Source organism: Leuciscus leuciscus (assembly GCF_965113295.1).
Source record: "Leuciscus leuciscus genome assembly, chromosome: 2".
In the NCBI taxonomy this organism is placed as follows: Eukaryota; Metazoa; Chordata; class Actinopteri; order Cypriniformes; family Leuciscidae; genus Leuciscus; species Leuciscus leuciscus.
This window is the reverse complement of record NC_138726.1, coordinates 65,100,312-65,120,311: the sequence shown is the minus strand read 5'-3', so window position 1 is coordinate 65,120,311 and position 20,000 is coordinate 65,100,312. Positions and strand designations below refer to the sequence as shown.

The 20,000-nt window shown below is 43.4% G+C and overlaps 2 protein-coding genes and 2 long non-coding RNA genes across 7 annotated transcripts in view; 3 read left to right on the top strand and 1 right to left on the bottom strand.

Moving 5' to 3' along the window:
- Nucleotides 1–17,448, top strand: part of LOC309492643 — a 119,186-nt gene extending 101,738 nt beyond the window's left edge. Inside the window, exon 2 of the long non-coding RNA XR_014203631.1 lies at nucleotides 17,094–17,448. This is a non-coding gene — a long non-coding RNA (uncharacterized lncRNA). The remainder of the gene's footprint in view (nucleotides 1–17,093) is intronic.
- Nucleotides 1–20,000, bottom strand: part of LOC309492606 (uncharacterized protein) — a 200,485-nt gene that overhangs the window by 100,583 nt on the left and 79,902 nt on the right. Inside the window, exon 1 of one of the 4 annotated variants that reach the window (XM_082161612.1) lies at nucleotides 19,786–19,806. The exons of the other annotated variants lie outside the window; for them this stretch is intronic. The gene's annotated coding sequence lies outside the window, so the exon portion shown is untranslated. Of the gene's footprint in view, nucleotides 1–19,785; nucleotides 19,807–20,000 lie in introns of those variants that run through there. 4 annotated transcript variants of the gene reach the window in all.
- LOC309492957 (uncharacterized protein) lies at nucleotides 4,485–15,721 on the top strand (the record flags this gene model as incomplete). Its single annotated transcript, XM_082161990.1, has 9 exons — nucleotides 4,485–4,520; nucleotides 4,741–5,066; nucleotides 5,113–6,178; nucleotides 6,443–6,507; nucleotides 7,246–7,427; nucleotides 7,548–7,660; nucleotides 7,742–7,806; nucleotides 7,903–8,081; nucleotides 14,689–15,721. The coding sequence occupies 9 exons, from the start codon at nucleotides 4,485–4,487 to the stop codon at nucleotides 14,778–14,780; spliced, it is 2,124 nt and encodes a 707-aa protein (XP_082018116.1). The 3' UTR covers nucleotides 14,781–15,721.
- LOC309492641 lies at nucleotides 8,088–9,576 on the top strand. The gene is made up of 2 exons (XR_014203629.1): nucleotides 8,088–9,041; nucleotides 9,305–9,576. It is a non-coding gene; the product is annotated as an uncharacterized lncRNA (long non-coding RNA).

Here is a 20,000-nt window from a genome sequence, read left to right as displayed (position 1 = left end):
CACTGCAGCTGTCTACTAGCCAGGTTTCATTTAGAAGCATAAAATCCAGGTTGTTTGTGGTTATTAAGTCGTTGACTAGAAGTGATTTATTTTTAAGTGAGCGAATGTTTAAAAGAGCTAACTTAACAGACTTACTTTTCCCCACAGCAATATTAGTTTGACGTGTAATAGGCACCAGATTAGTTGGGTTTGCTGTACGGCTATTGAAGGCCTTAGACTTTCTATCATGTAATAGAACAGCAATAGAGAAAGATACAGGCACACTGGGTTCCCGCTTGTTTTGTAAACATTTGAGAAAGTTACTGTTATCAAAACGGGGACCCGACACATATCACTGAGAGCTGGTATCAGTTGTTTTTGGTTCACCTCGAGCAGAAGGAGGAGGGTGTGGGCCCTGGCGTTGTGGCAGAGGCCGAAGAGCTCTCACAGGAGGAGGGGGAGGGCGAGCTGGGCCCGCAGGCTTTGGTGGTAGTGGTGCCTGTCTTTTTTTAGTTGGTATCTGGGGGGCTTGCAGCAAAAGAGTGGGATAGTCTGGTTCCAGCATGCACCAGTTCTTCCATTTTCTGTGAGAAGCACAGTAATGGCGTTGCAGGGGAGAGGGAGAAAGTGTCTGGTGAAAGGGGCTGTTGCTCTGGTGTTATAGGAGGCTGTAATATGCTGTCCTGGCTTCCCTGGCTGTTTTCCAGGAAGTCGTCCTTGGGTGCTGAATCTTCAAGCAGTTCTGATATGGCTGTCTGTGGTGAGCTCTGTGGGCAGGGCTCAGCTGAGATTGTGTCCGTGAGCAGAGGTTGTTGTGGCGGAGTGGTGTTATCATGTCCATTTTGCTGCTGAAGTGAAGTCCCGTGGTCATTCATACTGTGTCCAGGTGTGTGTGTGCCGTTCAGATTGAGTGGATTGGCACACACTGCAGAAGGATGATTTAGGGAGAAGTAGATATTGTCCTTTAACACTCTTGAACCAAGTTTGTTTGGGTGATGGCCATCCCGATGAAACAGTTGTCGTTGACTCCAGAAAAGATTGAAATTGTCAATGAAGTTCACTGCTTTTATATTGCAGGTTTTTTGCAGCCATGTATTTAGCCCAAGCAATCGTGAAAACCTGTTTGTTCCTCTTGCTGGTAGTGGTCCACTGATGAATGTTTGAACTTTCAGTCTTTTAAGTGTTTCAAAAAGTTTATTGAAATCCTTCTTAAGGAGTTCTGACTGCTCTTTATGAATATCATTCTTCCCCACATGTATGATGAGTCGATTAGCAGTCTTATGTTTCATCAGAATGTTCTGAAGTTCCCTGTTTATATCAGAAGTTGTTGCTTGTGGAAGGCAGCACGTAGTTGTATCCCTGGTGCTAATGTTTCTGATTATGGAGTCCCCCACTATCAGAGTCCTGGGCTCGGCTGCGCTCTGAGCTGAGTGCCGCTGTCTGCTCGACCTTGAGCGCCAGTTAGCATCAGTGTTAGCTACTGGCCTATTCAGTCTGTGTTCGATCACATTCATCACATTTGTGGATTCCTCATTTACATTCATTAGTACTTCAAATCTGTTCTCAAGATGTATAGGCAGTGGTAGCAGACCAGTGTTTGCAATCCTTGTCAGAGCTGTATCTGGGGTAGAGGATGCTACTGCGGTAATATGTGATGCTCGTGACAATCTGATGTCTCGAGTGCCTTTGGGTTTAGCTCCCTGTTTGTGCCATCGATTAGTAAGTCGATCGGCTTGTTTCTCTACCTGTCGAGGAGCACTAGTTTCATGGGACTCACCGGTATGCTGAGGGTGTCCATGACGAAGCTCTGTTGTGTGCTCCGTCTGGTTTGGTGGTCCCGTAAGTAACTTTGTTTCTAGAACTGCAATCCTTTGTAAAAGTCTGTGGCAGTTGGTGCAGCAAGTAGATTCCAGAAGAGGCATTTTCTCTTATCCTTGTAGGCAGTTGTGTTTTCCTTTCCCGGTATGTAAGCTGGTCGGGTAAAAGAATTCTCAGTTTTTGTAGTAATCCAAACTTTGTCGTATGAGCACTGTGCTGATTTGCTGAAGTTAAAATTAGGTGATAAAAGGAAATAAAATAAAGGAAATAAAATATAGAAAAAATAGGAGATAAAATGTAAAAGCGATAGAGCAAAACGCGGAGCAGTAAGCAAGACCGTCCGAACAGTAGCTGAGCAGGAAAAAAACTCAGCTACATCCTAAGTTAAATTCATTGTGGAAGACTTAAGTGATAAAGACATTGACCATTAAAAACCCCTCTAATGGTTCAAAAGTTATGAGCTGAAAAAGATAAGTGAATAAATAACAACAGAAATAATAAGCAACAACACCAGTTAAATAGTTAAATAGTTAAATAGTTATGTTAAATACTTGTTCCAGATGATGTACAAACAAATTTAAAGTGCCCCTATAATTCTTTTTAGAGTATTGGGTAACACTTTATTTTACAGTGTCCTTGTTACATATGTTACATGTACTTACCATAGTAATAACAGCATAATTACATGCAACTAACCCTCAACCAAATCCTAATCCTACCCTAACCCTATAGTAAGTGCATGTAGTTGCTTAATATTACTCAGTACTTAAATATATAATTACACTGTAACAATGACACCTTAAAATAAAGTGTAACTGACTATTGCCTTACATGCAGTGTGTAATAGAGCTGTTTGTGAAGGTAAAAGCTCTGCAAAGATCAAGATAAATGGAATTTTTGTCAACTAAACGAAAGACTTGATTCTGAACTGAAACGAGTCGTCAGTAATTCAGTCTCAGTTCCTGCTGAACCCGCGTAGGTTTGTAACTAATTTGCATAATGCCAGCCTCTGGTCTTGATTGGCTGAACAGCATCTCTTAGCCCCGCCCTCAAACACTGTAGTTTATCTGAGACTGGAAGAGTTTGGATCGTGTTGTTCATGTCGAGAAGACGCTGTTTTCTGCTGACAAAGCAAATCCACTTTGATGAGATTGCTACGGTAAAACTCACGCCATTGTTACTGTTCGTATCACTGTGATCAAGAGCTGAGGAAGGGCTGGAATTCAGATATGCTAATAGGCATTTTGTTTCCAACACCCACTGTAAGCGGTAGACCAATCACAGCAGACTGGGCCATCTGAACAATCAGTGCAGGGTAGGCTTGCAGAAAGGAGGGGTTTAGAGAGACTGAATTTTCAAACAAACCGTTTTCAGACTCTTTGAGAAATGAGGAGATGTGCAATGTATATTATGTGAAAATAACGTGTTTTTTTTTTTTTACCTAAAATAGAACTTAAAATAGAATAACAGGTGCACTTAAAGGTACACCGTTGAACAAGAACTAAAGAGTACACTATTACAGTAAATGTTAATATGCACTTAAATTTGTAAATAATAATGCCAGATCATGTAAAAAAGAATGAATGACCACCAAATGTCTTTCATATTGAAGGTTTTTAACTGTGGTTAAAATTCTTAACTAAATGTTGAACCTGACATTGTGAATCTGTTTTCCACAGATTAAGCCAATCTTTCAAAGGGAATTCGGTAGCTCCTTCGTTGAAATGAAAGTTATTTCGTTCCGGTGGGTATTTCTTTCCTTATTATAAGAATACATTTCATTTTTGGAAAACAAAAATGTATACAGTCAGACATCTATCTCTCTCTCTCTCTCTCTCTCTCTCTCTCTCTCTCTCTCTATATATATATATATATATATATATATATATATATATATATACAGTATATGCTTCATGCTTTAGTTGACAAGTTACAAATAACAATTTTAGATTTCCAAACATTCTTATTACGAATGCTGTAATAATTCAGTGATATTTTTGTATGAACAAGAAGTTTTATAACAGAAGATGTGCACCACACAGAGATCTGATCCCACCATTATCGAGAATTACATGGAAGACACAGAAACAACTGAGACTAAACACCATAAATTCATAGAAGAACTATGGCAACTTCTCCTAGATGCTTGGAAAAACCAACCTTAAACTCCTTGGAAAGAGTTGTTTTGAAGGCAAAGTGTGGTCACACTAAACACTGACTTGATTTGCTTAATAGACATTAACTCTTAAACAGTGCAGTAGTTTGCTGGCAGGTTGTTCCAGCATCTTGGAAAGGCTTTCACAGTTCTATGGATGGCGTTAGTCTCAATTGCTTGTGTTTGTTCATGTAATCCCAGACGGATTCAATGATGGTGAGATGAGATCTCAGTGTGGGCTGTTCCATCGGTTGTTGGGCTCCTTATTTATAAAACAAAACATGTCAAGATTATTCCAAAACTTGCAAAAGGAATTTGTAAGATATAAAAGATATCAGCAACTGTCAAATGTTTTTTGAATCATCTATATTTTGTTAATAACAGCATCTGACAGATTTGTATAAAACAATGACAATGGCAATGACTCTTTCTCTCCCCCGTCCCTTCTGTAGTGCTGGATCAATCATCACTGATATGAATGTAATATTTACAACCGTACCCAGTGAAACGAATATAACCAATGCCATTTTAAATGGTAACACCACTCTTAACATCACCAGTGTTGATGGTAAGTCAATCAAGCAATATCATCAATGTAATGTCATTCAAAACGGTTTGGAATGCTTTCGTGTTACTCTTTATTGTTATTAAACTATAGTTGTGTGTAGTTGTTGTTTATACAATATTTTTTATGGATTTTGCTGAAAATTAATAGTTTTCTCAACTGTTATTTTTATTATAACTTTATTCTACAAATTATCCAAACACACAACAGTAAATCCACTCAGTACAACTACAACCAGTCCTACTACAACTACAACTACAACCAGTCCTACTACAACTACAACCAGTCCTACTACAAATACAACTACAACCAGTCCTACTACAACCACAACCAGTCCTACTACAACTACAACCACAACCGGTCCTACTACAACTACAACCACAACCGGTCCTACTACAACTACAAACACAACCGGTCCTACTACAACTACAACTACAACCCCTCCTACTACAAATACAACTACAACCAGTCCTACTACAAATACAACTACAACCACAACCCCTCCTACTACAACTACAACCCCTCCTACTACAACTACGACCACAACCAGTCCTACTACAAATACAAATACAACTACCACAACCCCTCCTATTAGAAATACAACTACAACCAGTCCTCCTACAACTACAACCACAACCAGTCCTACTACAAATGCAACTACCACAACCCCTCCTACTACAAATACAACTACAACCAGTCCTCCTACAACTACAACCGCAACCAGTCCTACTACAAATTCAACTACTACAACCAGTCCTACTACAACTACAACCAGTCCTACTACAACCACAACCAGTCCTACTACAAATACAACTACAACCAGTCCTACTACAACTACAACCACAACCAGTCCTCCTACAACTACAACCACAACCAGTCCTACTACAAATGCAACTACCACAACCCCTCCTACTACAAATACAACTACAACCAGTCCTCCTACAACTACAACCGCAACCAGTCCTACTACAAATTCAACTACTACAACCAGTCCTACTACAACTACAACCAGTCCTACTACAACCACAACCAGTCCTACTACAAATACAACTACTACAACTACAACCACAACCAGTCCTACTACAAATGCAACTACCACAACCCCTCCTACTACAAATACAACTACAACCAGTCCTCCTACAAATACAACCGCAACCAGTCCTACTACAAATTCAACTACTACAACCAGTCCTACTACAACTACAACCAGTCCTACTACAACCACAACCAGTCCTACTACAAATACAACTACAACCAGTCCTACTACAACTACAACCACAACCAGTCCTACTACAACTACAACCACAACCAGTCCTACTACAACTACAACCACAACCAGTCCTACTACAAATACAACTACAACCCGTCCTACTACAACTACAACTACAACCACAACCAGTCCTACTACAACTACAACCACAACCAGTCCTACTACAACTACAACCCGTCCTACTACAACTACAACCAAACCAACCACCACACAAACAACAACAACAACAACGCCCACCACCACCACCACCACCACCACAACAACCACACTACCACCACGTCCTCCGCCATCAGTAGCCATACAGATTGTCATTATTGTGATATTTGTTCCACAACTTGAAAACCCACAGAGTCCAGAATTTAAGGAGCTAGCCACACAAGTAGAAAGTGAGGTAAGTTTCAAACTGCAGAACATTCATCCATTTTTACAAACTGCTTATCTTCTGTAGGGTCGAGGGAACTGCAGAACAATATATATATATATATATTAAAAAGTATTTAAAAATGTTTCATGATTTTAAATGCTTCATTTTCTTTTTTTATAATAGTTCAATTCTAAAGGAAAATCTAAACTTGGTTTCAAATCTAAATCTTTATTAGCATATTTTCATAGAATATTTTGAAATATTCCTAAAACTGACTCACTGTTTTTACAGTTTGATGATGTCTATAAAAAAAAGTATGAGGAACGTTTCATCAGGACCATCGTGCTTCGTTTCATGTAAGTTAAAAGTTTGCTTCATTACTTAAATGATTTCTTTATTAAATTTTCTTGGGATGCACAACATATCGGCCACCATATTGGTATCGGCTAAATTGGTATCGGCAATTAAATAATGTATTATTTCCCTCAGCTGAGACACTTCAGATTCGCACTGTTCAACATGATGGTTTTGAATGGCTTGAAATATGATTGGAATCAGTTCAAAAAGGAAAATACAGTTCACTGCAACATGTGCAGCACAAATCTGTCATATCGGCCAATATATCGGTTATCGGCTTTCAAATATAAAGAATAATCGGTTATCGGTATCGGACAAAATGTTCATATCGGTGCATCCCTAAAATTTGCCCTCCATCATGCTTTCATATGAACTAATTAGATAATTTATGCATTAGATTAGATGCATTAGAACTTGCATTTAATGTAATATATCAGTACTCGCATTGGAACCGCTGCGAGCGTGATGCTCTACTTTTTGAGCAATGGGAACGCCTATACTTAAATCCCCCTGACAAGAAAAACAAATTTTGTACTTTCATTGTAATTTATCATGATTACCATACTCATTACTGTCAACACAGCTCAAAACATGAGAAGATTTCATCTCCTTTTTGAATATTTTTAGTTTATTTTGCTTTCCTAAGCATTTATGGTTGTGTGGTTTAGTTGCATTTATGGTCAGTTGCACACAGTATATCTGGAAGCAGTTATAATCTCTTTTTTTTTTCATTTCAGAGGTGTTGCCAAAACCCGAGCAGAGCAAAATGTCCAGGCAGAGGTTGAGTTAGTGTTTAATGAAAAGTCAACCGAACCCATTCCCAGCAGCACTGCCATTGTGGAGACTCTGAAAGAAGCAGCCACGAATCCAAACTCCGGCTTCAACCTCACCATTGATGCCACCACTATTAGTGTCATCAGTAAGTCATCGCAGTCGATGTACAGTTATCTGATATGCCCGATTGCTATGAAATGTACCATGTTGACTTGCCTAGAAAATTCTGTGCAATGTGTGATACCTTTTCAAATCGTTTTTGTAGAATCACTGCAGATAATTCCACTGACAATCCTGACTAATGGGACCTTTGCGGCTGCTCTTTCAATTACAACTTCAACTGAATTTAAGAACAGGGCAACAATGATAAAAACAGGGGTAGGTGTGACGCGTCTACATTTTTTGGTTAATTCGGCAAACAATGCTTGTGCCAATTTAATCTAAACAACTGTTTTGCAGCTTGAACCGTTTTTCTTTGCCGATTACCCTGCATCATTCAGCATCTTAACCGTAAACAGCTTCAGGTATGCAAATGCTGCTGTGTTCTTGAACATAGCTTTTGATTTAACATAATTCTGCATAGTTTTAATCAATGAATTTTGATTTGAAACTCTCTGTAGTGATGCCAGTGTAAAAACGAGGAGTGTACCCACGATCCGAAACGCCATGGATCTTTCATTTGCAGCGAACACCGCTCTCCCCAACAGCACCCAGATAGTGAACACTATAGTTCGAGCAGCCAGAAACAACTCGCTACCCTTCCAGATCTTCACTAATGAAATTGTGATAAATGGCACAGGTAAGCGTTGCACTTTAATCTTTTTGCTCAGATGAGTATTTATAATTTGATTACTGCACTCATATCAATGTTGGATAGTGTACAGTTGTAACATTTTGTTCGTTTTTTTTTATTTTATATTATTATTTAGATATTGGCGCAGATATTACACATAATTTGGGAATGCGGGAAAGTTATTCACTATAACAAACAGGTTGAATGAGTAAATTATCCACAGGTGAGAAGATCAAACCAATCGCTTAATTTCGAAAATGTATACCAGTTTTTCGTTTAAATTCAACTTAATTAAAACATTTTAACTTAAACTGCACAATAGCACAATCTAGCATCCAAGTGCGCTTTTACGTGTTTTTTAATAGCAAATTCTAAAAATTTCAGGCTTTGTTTCGAAGAAGAAAATTTATTAATCATCAATAATAGGCACAGTTTGTTTTTATTATGGCCAAAAGTGATTTCAGTGAATTCACATCTTCACCCTTAGTTCAAATATTAAATGTGTTAAAGATTTTGTAGTCATATTGCGTAGTTGTGCTTGGAGTCGATGGTTTTATTTGTGATAATAACGCAATGAAATATGACAAATATAGTGGAAATGATTTTCGTCCAGGTTGCCATACGAAGAAATTATGAGAGAACCAACAAAATATTAATAACTGATTATGTTGTGGTCAATGTATGCTTGTTCCTGTCAGCTCTTTCTTTTTTCGTATAGTAAAATAAAAACTTTAGCAGTAGTTTGCCTTTTTTTTTCTCCAAATAACACAGATAAATACCTTCACCAAGTTTTTGCATTTTGTTCTTTCCTCATATTGAAAAAATAAAAAGTTTTCCTCATATTTTGATGGCTTAATCCAGGATTAGTTCACCCCAAAATGAAAATTTTCTAATAATTTACTCACCCCAATGCCATCCAAGATATCCATGTCTTTCTTTCCTCAGTGGGAGAGAAATTATGTTTTTGTGAGGAAAACATTTCTGGATTTTTCTTCTAACAATGGACTTCATTGGTTACCATTATTTTTAAGTCCAAATCAATGCAGTTTCAAAAGTCTTTGAAGTGTTTAAACGGGCTGCACGCAATCACAGCTGAAGAAGAGGTTGTTATCTAGCGAAACGATAGGTCATTTAATTTAAAAAAAAATAATTTATAGACTTTTTACCTTCAATAGTTTGGATTGAGCTGATCAACAAACGGACAGGGAACTACGTCATCACGTTGAAAGGTCACGCCGGCACCGGCAATACTATTTGAACTACTATTCATATTCATCAGAATGTTATTCATATACTATTGATATTCACTGAATACTTTTACTATATATATAATAGCAAACAATACTAATTGAACTATCTTCCTACGTACGGTCGCATTGTAAACAGTGGGGCGGTTCTTATGCCGGCGCCGTCGTGACCTTTCAACGTGATGACGTAGTTCCCTGTCCGTTTGTTGATCAGCTCAATCCGAACTATTGAAGGTAAAAAGTCTATAAATTATTTGTATTTTTTTAAATGACCTATTGTTTCGCTAGATAACAACCTCTTCTTCAGCTGTGATCGCGTACAGCCCGTTTAAACACTTCAAAGACTTTTGAAACTGCATTGATTTGGACTTAAAAACGATGGTAACCAATGAAGTCTATTGTTAGAAGAAAAATCCAGAATTTTTTTCCTCAAAAAACTCCTCAAATAATTTCTCTCCCACTGAGGAAAGAAAGACATGGATATCTTGGATGGCATTGGGGTGAGTAAATTATTAGGAAATTTTCATTTTGGGGTGAACTAATCCTTTAAAAACAGATATCCCCCCCCTACAACACTTTTGGCCACTATTGTATTCCCAATAAAAATGAGCAGAAGAAAAGGACTCTGTATCTTTGAAGGAATGCGGACTGTAAGCTTGAAAGTGTCATGGCTCGAAGGAAAAGTCAAGGATTCAATAGCAAGTGAATACTGGTGTTTATTAACACAATAGTAAGAGGAAGTGCAGGTTGAGATATCAGGCAACAGTAGAATAACAGGCTCGGCAACACAGGACTCAGTGGGCAGACAGCAACGGACGAACCGCAGACAATCCTCAGAACAGGCAGACGAATCTCAGAACAGGAATACAGGAACTCGTGTCCGATCCTCAGAACAGGCAGACGAATCTCAGAACAGGAATACAGGAACTGGAGCGAGGGAGAGATAGACTGAGCAGAGCCTGAGAACCGGGGCAGGCGGATTAATGGGAGAACGAAATACGGGCTTTATTTTGGGCACATGAAAGACGGGATGAATCCTCCTGTACGCTGGAGGGAGGTTGAGGCGGACTGCCACCGGACTAATGATCTTGGTGACAGTAAACGGGCCAATGAATTTGGGAGCAAGTTTATTAGAAACGGAGCGGAGAGGAATGTTCCTGGTTGAAAGCCACACTCTTTGACCAACGACGTATACGGGAGGCTTAGACCGGTGGCGATCGGCCTTAGCCTTGGTGCGCGCCCCACCTGGAGTAGAGTCTCACGGGCTCTAGTCCATGTGCGGTGACACCTCTGGACGAAGGCGTGAGCGGAGGGGACCGCGACTTCGGATTCCAGACTGGGGAAAATTGGTGGCTGGTAACCTACACTACATTCAAACGGAGATAGGCCCGTGGACGACACTGGCAACGTATTGTGTGCGTACTCCACCATTGAAAGTTGCTGACTCCAGGAGGAAGGATTCTTGGAGACCAAACATCGTAACACCCTTTCCAAATCTTGGTTGGCTCTCTCGGTTTGACCATTGCTCTGGGGGTGAAACCCTGAGGACAGACTGACAGTCGCTCCCAGTAACTTACAAAACTCTCGCCAAAATTTGGAGACAAACTGGGGTCCTCTGTCAGAAACCACGTTTATCGGGAGGCCATGTAAGCGAAAGATGTGATCAACAACGGTCAACGCTGTCTCCTTGGCTGAGGGTAATTTGGGCAAGGGAATAAAATGAGCCGCCTTCGAGAACCGGTCCACCACAGTCAAAACGACTGTATTGCCCTGAGAGGGTGGGAGGGCGGTGATAAAATCTAGCGCTATGTGGGACCAGGGTCTCGAAGGGACAGGCAGCGGTTGAAGTAACCCATCTGGGGGTCGATTGGAAGTCTTACCAGTGGCACAAACCGAGCAAGCCAAAACAAAACTGTGAATGTCACGAGCCATCAGTGGCCACCAGAACCGTTGCTTGACTAAAAAACTAGTGCGATTTACTCCTGGGTGGCAAGCTACGTTGGAACAATGACCCCACTGAATAACGTCGGACCGTAATCCCTCCGGCACAAACAAACGATTCGGTGGGCAACCGGGCGGAGGCGTTACCCCTTCTAAGGCCGATTTGACCTTCGACTTGTACCCATGTGAGTGTGGAGACAAATAGGGTCTCGGGTAAAATGCACTCGGGAGTAGACGGGCGATCGGAATGGTCAAAAATACGCGATAAAGAGTCGGGTTTGATGTTTGAACGCTAACTTTACTGCCAACAACTCCCTGTTACCAATGTCGTAGTTACGTTCGGCAGGCGATAAACGACGGGACAAAAACGCGCAGGGATGCATCTTGTCGTATGTGGGAGAACGCTGGGATAGCACTGCTCCTACCCCCACCTCTGACGCATCGACCTCCACCACGAACTGACGTGATGGATCAGGGGCAATAAGGATGGGGGCTGAAACGAAGCGGCCTTTCAGTTTAGCAAACACAGCCTCAGCTGTGTCTGACCACCTAAACGCCGTTCTGGGGGAGGTCAAGGCAGTCAGAGGTGCGGCTAGTTGGCTGAAGTTGCGAATAAAACGCCGGTAGAAGTTGGCGAACCCCAGAAACCTCTGTAGGGCCTTACGGGAATCTGGGCTTGGCCACTCCACCACAGCCTTAACCTTCTCAGGATCCATTCGCACTCCCTCAGACGAAATGATGTACCCTAGGAAAGGAACAGACTGTGCATGAAAAGCGCATTTCTCCGCCTTGACAAAAAGCCCATTCTCTAGCAACCTCTGAAGCACTCGTCTGACGTGTTGAACGTGCTCCTGGAGAGACGAAGAAAAAAATCAATATGTCATCCAGGTAAACATATATGAACTGGTCTACCATGTCTCTCAACACATCATTGACGAGTGCCTGGAAGACCGCTGGGGAGTTGGAAAGCCCGAATGGCATAACCAAATATTCAAAGTGCCCCCTGGGGGTGTTGAACGCGGTCTTCCATTCATCCCCCTTCCTGATGCGAACCAAATGATATGCATTATGTAAATCCAATTTTGTGAAGATTGATGCTCCCTGCAACCTCTCGAAAGCTGAAGACATCAACGGCAAAGGATAAGTATTCTTTACCGTGATGCTGTTCAACCCCCGGTAATCAATACAAGGTCGCAGAGAGCCATCCTTCCCCACAAAAAAGAATCCCGCCCCCGCTGGAGAAGAGGAAGGGCGGATGAATCCAGTTGCTAGAGAATCAGAAATATATTTCTCCATAGCCTCTTTTTCTGGAACAGAAAGCGAATATAACTTGCCCTTAGGCGGAGACGTACCTGGCAGTAGATCTATAGCACAATCATAGGGACGATGCGGAGGAAGAGAAGCAGCCCGAGACTTACTGAACACTTCCTTCAGGTCGAGATACTCTGGTGGCACGTTAGACAGATTCACTGGCTCCTCCTGCAACACAGAACAAGAAACAGACGGAACAGCAGACGAAAGACATGAGGCATAACATTGATTACTCCAACTGGACACGGAGTTCTGACCCCACTCTATCCTGGGTCCGTGTTTCACCAACCACGGATGACCCAGGACAGTGGGAGCGTGAGGTGACTGATTAAGTGCGTGGATGGTGATACTGTGCTCCAGAGGTGTGATGGGGATGTGAAGTTTCTGAGCCAAAGAAAAGTCCATCAGATTCCCCTCCGCTCCCGAATCCACCAGCGCCTGGCCGTTGAAGGCGTGGCCTGCCCACTGGAGTCTCACCGGGAGGAGGGTGGCGTTCGAGGGTCTGGCCAAGGATATCCCGCCCGACAGTAGCCTCGGTCCTACCGCCGGGCTTGGCCTTTTAAAGGACAGGTGGAGATGAAGTGACCGGCCTCTCCACAGTAGAGACACAGACCTCTCGAACGGCGATGTTCTCTCTCCTCCCGGGAGAGCCGAGCTCGACCTACCTGCATGGGTTCAGGATCGTCCGAGGGGCTGACCGTGTTCACTCCCCTGAGACTGGGAAACTCAGCGAAATCCCCCACTGGAGTCTGGAATGATCGATTCGTTCTCTGTTGTAATCGTGCATCGACTCGTAGTGCCAGTTCAATCAGTTCATCAAGAGTCTTGGGTAAATCCAACGTGTAGATCTCCTTTTGAACACGATCAGCCAACCCATGCAGGAACAAGTCCCACTGCGCCTCCTCGTTCCATTTGCACTCGGCGGCCAACGTCCGGAACTGGATGGAATAGTCGGAAACCGAGCTGTTGTTCTGTCGAAGATCAGCAAGTTGGCGAGCTGCCTCGCGTCCGGCGACCGCGCGATCGAACACACGGCTCATCTCTTGCTCGAGTGCTTGGAACGAGGAGCAGCATGCGTGTTGATTCTTCCACACCGCTGTTCCCCACAGAGCCGTGCGTCCAGATAACAGCGTCATCACTAGTGCCACTTTACTCTCCTCCGAGGAAAACGTCACAGGCTGAAGAGAGAAGTAAATCGAACATTTGGTTAGAAAAGTTCGGCGCATATTCGGTTCTCCAGAATATCTCTCGGGGGTGGGGATGCACGGCTCCGGTCGGTTGATGTTGAGATTTTCCGGGGGAACAGGCGGGGGCGGTGCTGGCGCAGTGGGACCTCTCAGACGTTGTAATTGAGAGGTGAGCTCGGACACCTGCGTTACCAGAGCCTGTATCGCCCGACCCGAGGCACCGATCTGTTCATCCTGACGGTCCATGCGGGCGTGATTACCGGCATACATCTGCTCAAATGTGGCTGCACTCGCTGAATCCATGATCTGGTCAGATAGTTCTGTCATGGCTCGAAGGAAAAGTCAAGGATTCAATAGCAAGTGAATACTGGTGTTTATTAACACAATAGTAAGAGGAAGTGCAGGTTGAGATATCAGGCAACAGTAGAATAACAGGCTCGGCAACGCAGGACTCAGTGGGTAGACAGCAACGGACGAACCGCAGACAATCCTCAGAACAGGCAGACGAATCTCAGAACAGGAATACAGGAACTCGTGTCCGATCCTCAGAACAGGCAGACGAATCTCAGAACAGGGATATAGGAACTGGAGCGAGGGAGAGAAGACTGTGAGCAGAGCCTGAGAACCTCCACAACCATCTGACAAAGACAAGACGAGGTGACAAACAATATATAGGACATTCTCATTCAAAACAGCTGGCGCTGATCAGCTCATCAGCGATAACGAGCCGTGCTGATGAGCCACGCCCATTCATACAACACGCACACACATAGCAAGGGCGAGTCAATGAATCCATGAACCGTGACAGAAAGTGCTTCAAACTTGAAGTGTTGCAACTGTACTCTGTCTACTGTACTAGATGAGCTTCAGGCAAAATTCCTAATGTTCACTGAATGATAACGTCTGTCTGTTCTCTTTTCAACGCAGCATTTTCATCAGCAGAAGTCAGCAGCAAGATCAGTGTGTTGACCGCGTTACTCCTGATCGCTGTGTCGCTTCTGGTTTCGTGGTTTGATTGAACATAACTATTAACCAGTGTAACTGATTCAGACGGGTCTGAATGTTGCCTTCAACATCTGCTCAAATGAAGGACTCTTACATAGAGCTACTGATGCTACTTAATGAGTAGCAATGAATGTACTATTTTATATATTCTGAAAACTTCACACTAGACTTCAGATATCAGATCTGGATCTGTATATTCCTGTGTTTTTATAGATTTAAGTCAGAACCCAGCATTGTGCACTTATGTACAGTAGTTTTTATTTGATAAATAAACATAACTACCATGCATGTCCTGACAGATGGAAAAGGTTCACTTAAAAATTATTTATATCTTCATAAGGTTTCACAGCCAAACCTTTATCTCATGTACACACCTACTCGCATCTCTTTTGAAAGCTACATGACCGCTCCACTGAAACCGAACACAAGCCGCGTCGTGGAAAATCTCTTTTATGCTGGCTGACTTTGAAGAGTCTGAGACAGGTTTTGGTAAGCAAAAGGATTAAGTATTTCAAAGATTATGAAACCTGTAAAACCGTTTGGAAGAATGATAAATATTTGCAGGATATGAACTCAGAAACGTCTGGTGGAAAAACGCATGGATAAGAAGTCTGATAATATTACATAACACATAAACCTGTACAAAACTAAACTCCTCATCTGACATGTTTTATGCAACATTATCTATATAATACTAGTTTTTCTAAATTATTTATTCTAGAAAAAAATGATGAGAAAAATATCTATATTTCTGATGTTAATTTAATGCTAAACTCAAAGGTCTTTTCTGTGAATTGTATTGCTGTATTGTTCACACTGGATGTGGTAATAACAGTTAGGCCTATTATGTAGGCTACATGGTTATATTTATCACTTGTTAAATAAACTCTGGTAACGTATTATAATGGCGATAAACAATGATAATAATAATAAAAAAAACATTATTCTCAGTTTTAGTCATTGTATTATTTCTTCTCTCTTCTTCCTTTCTCTCAGCGATCAAATTTCCACACACACACACACACACACACACACACACACACACACACACACACACACACACACACAAAAGATATTTTGTTTTTACCTCCCATACAATGAAAGTCATGGGGATGAATGACCAAACACACCATTTATTGTTCCACAAAACAAAAGAAAGAAAGAAAAAAAAGAAAGAAAGAAAGAAAGAAAGAAAGAAAGAAAGAAAGAAAGAAATGTGATAACGCAATGAAATGTTTGTCTCTTGAACCTTTATTTACCTGTCAAAAATACAGAGAAAAGATTTCCCACCGTCTCACAGTTCATTTCTGAACTGAAGTTACTAATGTTGCAGTATATGATCCACACACACGTCTCCACATCAGCGATACCATCACACAAATGCAAGTCACCCATGCCGATCTGTTCATTTAATAAAAAGGCTTAAATGTATTTACTTTGTAACAATAGCTGTTCTATCTAAATTGTTTTTGTTGTTTTTTAATGGGGGCAAAAGAAAATTGTTTTTTTTATTATTTAAAATAAATGCAAACATATCGAGATATACTGTATATCGAATATCGATATCAATTATTTTATATATCACTCAGCCCTAGTCACGCACATTCAACAGAGGTCTCCTGCCTTGCTGAGATTTCTCTGGATTCCCTGAATCTTTTCACAGTATACAGTGGGGAGAACAAGTATTTGATACACTTCCGATTTTGCAGGTTTTCCCACTTACAAAGCATGTAGAGGTCTGTCATTTTTATCATAGGTACTCTTCAACTGTGAGTGACGGAATCTACAACAAAAATCCAGAAAATCACCTTGTATGATTTTTAAATAATTAATTTGCATTTTATTGAATGACATAAGTATTTGATCACCTACCAACCAGTAAGAATTCCGGCTCTCACAGACCTGTTAGTTTTTCTTTAAGAAGCCCTCCTGTTCTCCACTCATTACCTGTATTAACTGCACCTGTTCGAACTCGTTACCTGTATAAAATACACCTGTCCACACACTCAATCAAACAGACTCCAACCTCTCCACAATGGCCAAGACCAGAGAGCTGTTGGTGAGAAGGCAACAACTGTTGGCGCAATAATTAGAAAATGGAAGCCCCTGCTCAAGCCAGCGCATGTCCAGGCCCGTCTGAAGTTTGCCAATGACCATCTGGATGATCCAGAGGAGGAATGAGAGAAGGTCATGTGGTCTGATGAGACAAAACTAGAGCTTTTTTGTCTAAACTCCACTCGCCATGTTTGAAGGAAGAAGAAGGAGTAGAAAATCTTTGGAGGGAGCTTAAAGTCCGTATTGCCCAGCGACAGCCCTGAAACCTGAAGGATCTGGAGAAGGTCTGTATGGAGGAGTGGGCCAAAATCCCTGCTGCAGTGTGTGCAAACCTGGTCAAGAACTACAGGAAACGTATGATCTCTGTAATTGCAAACAAAGGTTTCTGTACCAAATATTAAGTCCTGCTTTTCTGATGTATCAAATACTTATGTCATGCAATAAAATGCTAATTAATTACTTAAAAATCATACAATGTGATTTTCTGGATTTTTGTTTTAGATTCTGTCACTCACAGTTGAAGAGTACCTATGATAAAAATTACAGACTTCTACATGCTTTGTAAGTGGGAAAACCTGCAAAATCGGCAGTGTATCAAGTACTTGTTCTCCCCACTGTATATATATATACAGACCGGTACATCGACCGCATTACTGCAGAAGCTGCACCGATCCGTCTGTCAATTTCCCGTTCCATCCTTCCCTCACTCGTGAACAAGACCCCAAGATACTTGAACTCCTCCACTTGAGACAGGAACTCTCCACCAACCTGAAGCGGTCAAGCCACCCTTTTCCGACTGAGAACCATGGCCTCGGACTTGGAGGTGCTGATTCTCATCCCAGCCGCTTCACACTCGGCTGCAAACCGTACCAGTGCATGCTGGAGGTCCTGATGCGATGAGGCCAACATGACATCATCCGCAAAAAGCAGAGACGAAATCATGTGGTCCCCAAACAGGACACTCTCCGGCCCCTGGCTGCGTCTAGAAATTCTGACCATAAAAATTATGAACAGAACCGGTGACAAAAGGCAGCCCTGCCGGAGTCCAACATGCCCTGGGAACAAGTCTGACTTACTGCCGGCAATGCGAACCAAGCTCCTGCTCCGGTCGTACAGGGATCGGACAGCCCTTAGCAGAGGGCCCCGGACCCCATACTCCCAGAGCACCCTCCACAGGACGCCACGAGGGACACGGTCGAATGCCTTCTCCAAATCCACAAAACACATGTGGATTGGTTGGGCAAACTCCCATGAACCCTCCAACACTCTGGAGAGGGTATAGAGCTGGTCCAGTGTTCCACGGATGGGACGAAAACCACACTGTTCCTCCTGAATCCGAGGTTCTACTATCGGTCGTGTTCTCCTATCCAGTACCCTGGCATAGACTTTCCCGTGGAGGCTGAGGAGTGTGATCCCCCTGTAGTTGGAACACACCCTCCGGTCCCAAATCTTGAAAAGAGGGACCACCACCCCCATCTGCCAGTCCAGAGGTACTGTCCCCGACCGCCACGCGATGTTGTAGAGGCGTGTCAGCCAAGACAGCCCCACAACATCCAGAGACTTGAGGTACTCGGGGTGGATCTCATCCACCCCCGGAGCCTTGCCACTGAGGAGCTTTTTAACTGCCTCTGTGACTTCAGCTTGGGTGATGGACGAGTCCACCTCCGAGCCCTCGGCCTCTGCTTCCTCAATGGAAGACGTGTCAGTGGGATTAAGGAGATCCTCGAAGTATTCCTTCCACCGTCCGACGATATCCCCAGTTGAGGTCAACAGCTGCCCACCTCCACTGTAAACAGTGTTGGTAGGGCACTTCTTCCCCCTCCTAAAGCACGGACGGTTTGCCAGAATCTCTTCGAAGCCAAACGATAGTCCTTCTCCATGGCCTCACCGAACTCCTCCCAGGCCCGATTTTTTGCCTCCACAACTACCCGGACCGCAGTTCGCTTGGCTTTCCGGTACCTGTCAGCTGCCTCATGAGTCCCACAGGCCAGCCAGGCCCGATAGGACTCCTTCTTCAGCTTTACGGCATCACTTACTTCTGGTGTCCACCACCGGGTTCGGGGATTGCCGCCTCGACAAGCACCGGAGACCTTACGACCACAGCTCCGAGCGGCCGCGTCGACAATGGAGGTGGAGAACATGGTCCACTCGGACTCAATATCTCCAGACTCCCTCAGGATCTGGTCGAAGCTCCGCCAGAGGTGGGAGTTGAAGATCTCTCTGACAGGAGACTCGGCCAAACGTTCCCAACAGACCCTCACAGAACGTTTGGGCCTGCCGAGTCGGTCCAGCTTCCTCCCCCGCCATCGGATCCAACTCACCACCAGGTGGTGATCAGTTGACAGCTCCGCCCCTCTCTTTACCCGAGTGTCCAAGACATATGGCCGGAGGTCGGATGAAACGACCACAAAGTCGATCAACAACCTCCGGCCTAGGGTATCCTGGTGCCACGTGCACTGATGGACACCCTTATGCTTGAACATGGTGTTCGTTATGGACAAGCCGTAACTAGCACAGAAGTCCAATAACAGAACACCGCTCAGGTTCAGATCAGGGGGCCTGTTCCTCCCAATCACGCCCCTCCAGGTGTCACTGTCGCTGCCCACATGGGCATTGAAGTCCCTCAGTAGAATGACGGAGTCCCCAGTGTAAGCACTTTCCAGCACCCCTCCCAGGGACCCCAAGAGGGCCGGGTACTCTGTACTGCCGTTCGGTCCATAGGCACACACGACAGTGAGAGACTTACCCCCGACCCGAAGGCGCAGGGAAGCGACCCTCTCGTTCAACGGTGTGAACTCCAACACTTGGCGGCTGAGCTGGGAGGCTATAAGCAAACCCACACCAGCCCGCCGCCTCTCACCATGAGCAATTCCAGAGTGGTAGAGAGTCCAGCCTCTCTCAAGGAGTGTGGTTCCAGAGCCCAAGCTGTGCGTGGAGATGAGCCCGACTATCTCTAGTCGGTACCTCTCTGCCTCCCGCACAAGCTCAGGCTCCTTCCCTGCCAGCGAGGTGATGTTCCACATCCCTAGAGCCAGTTTCCGTGTCCAGAGATCAGGTTGTCGGTGCCCCCGCCTTCGACTGCTGCCCGATCCACTAAGCACCGGCCCCTTATGATCCCTCCTGCAGGTGGTGAGCCCAGAGAACCAACCAGATTATAACCAGATATCCAGATTTATATG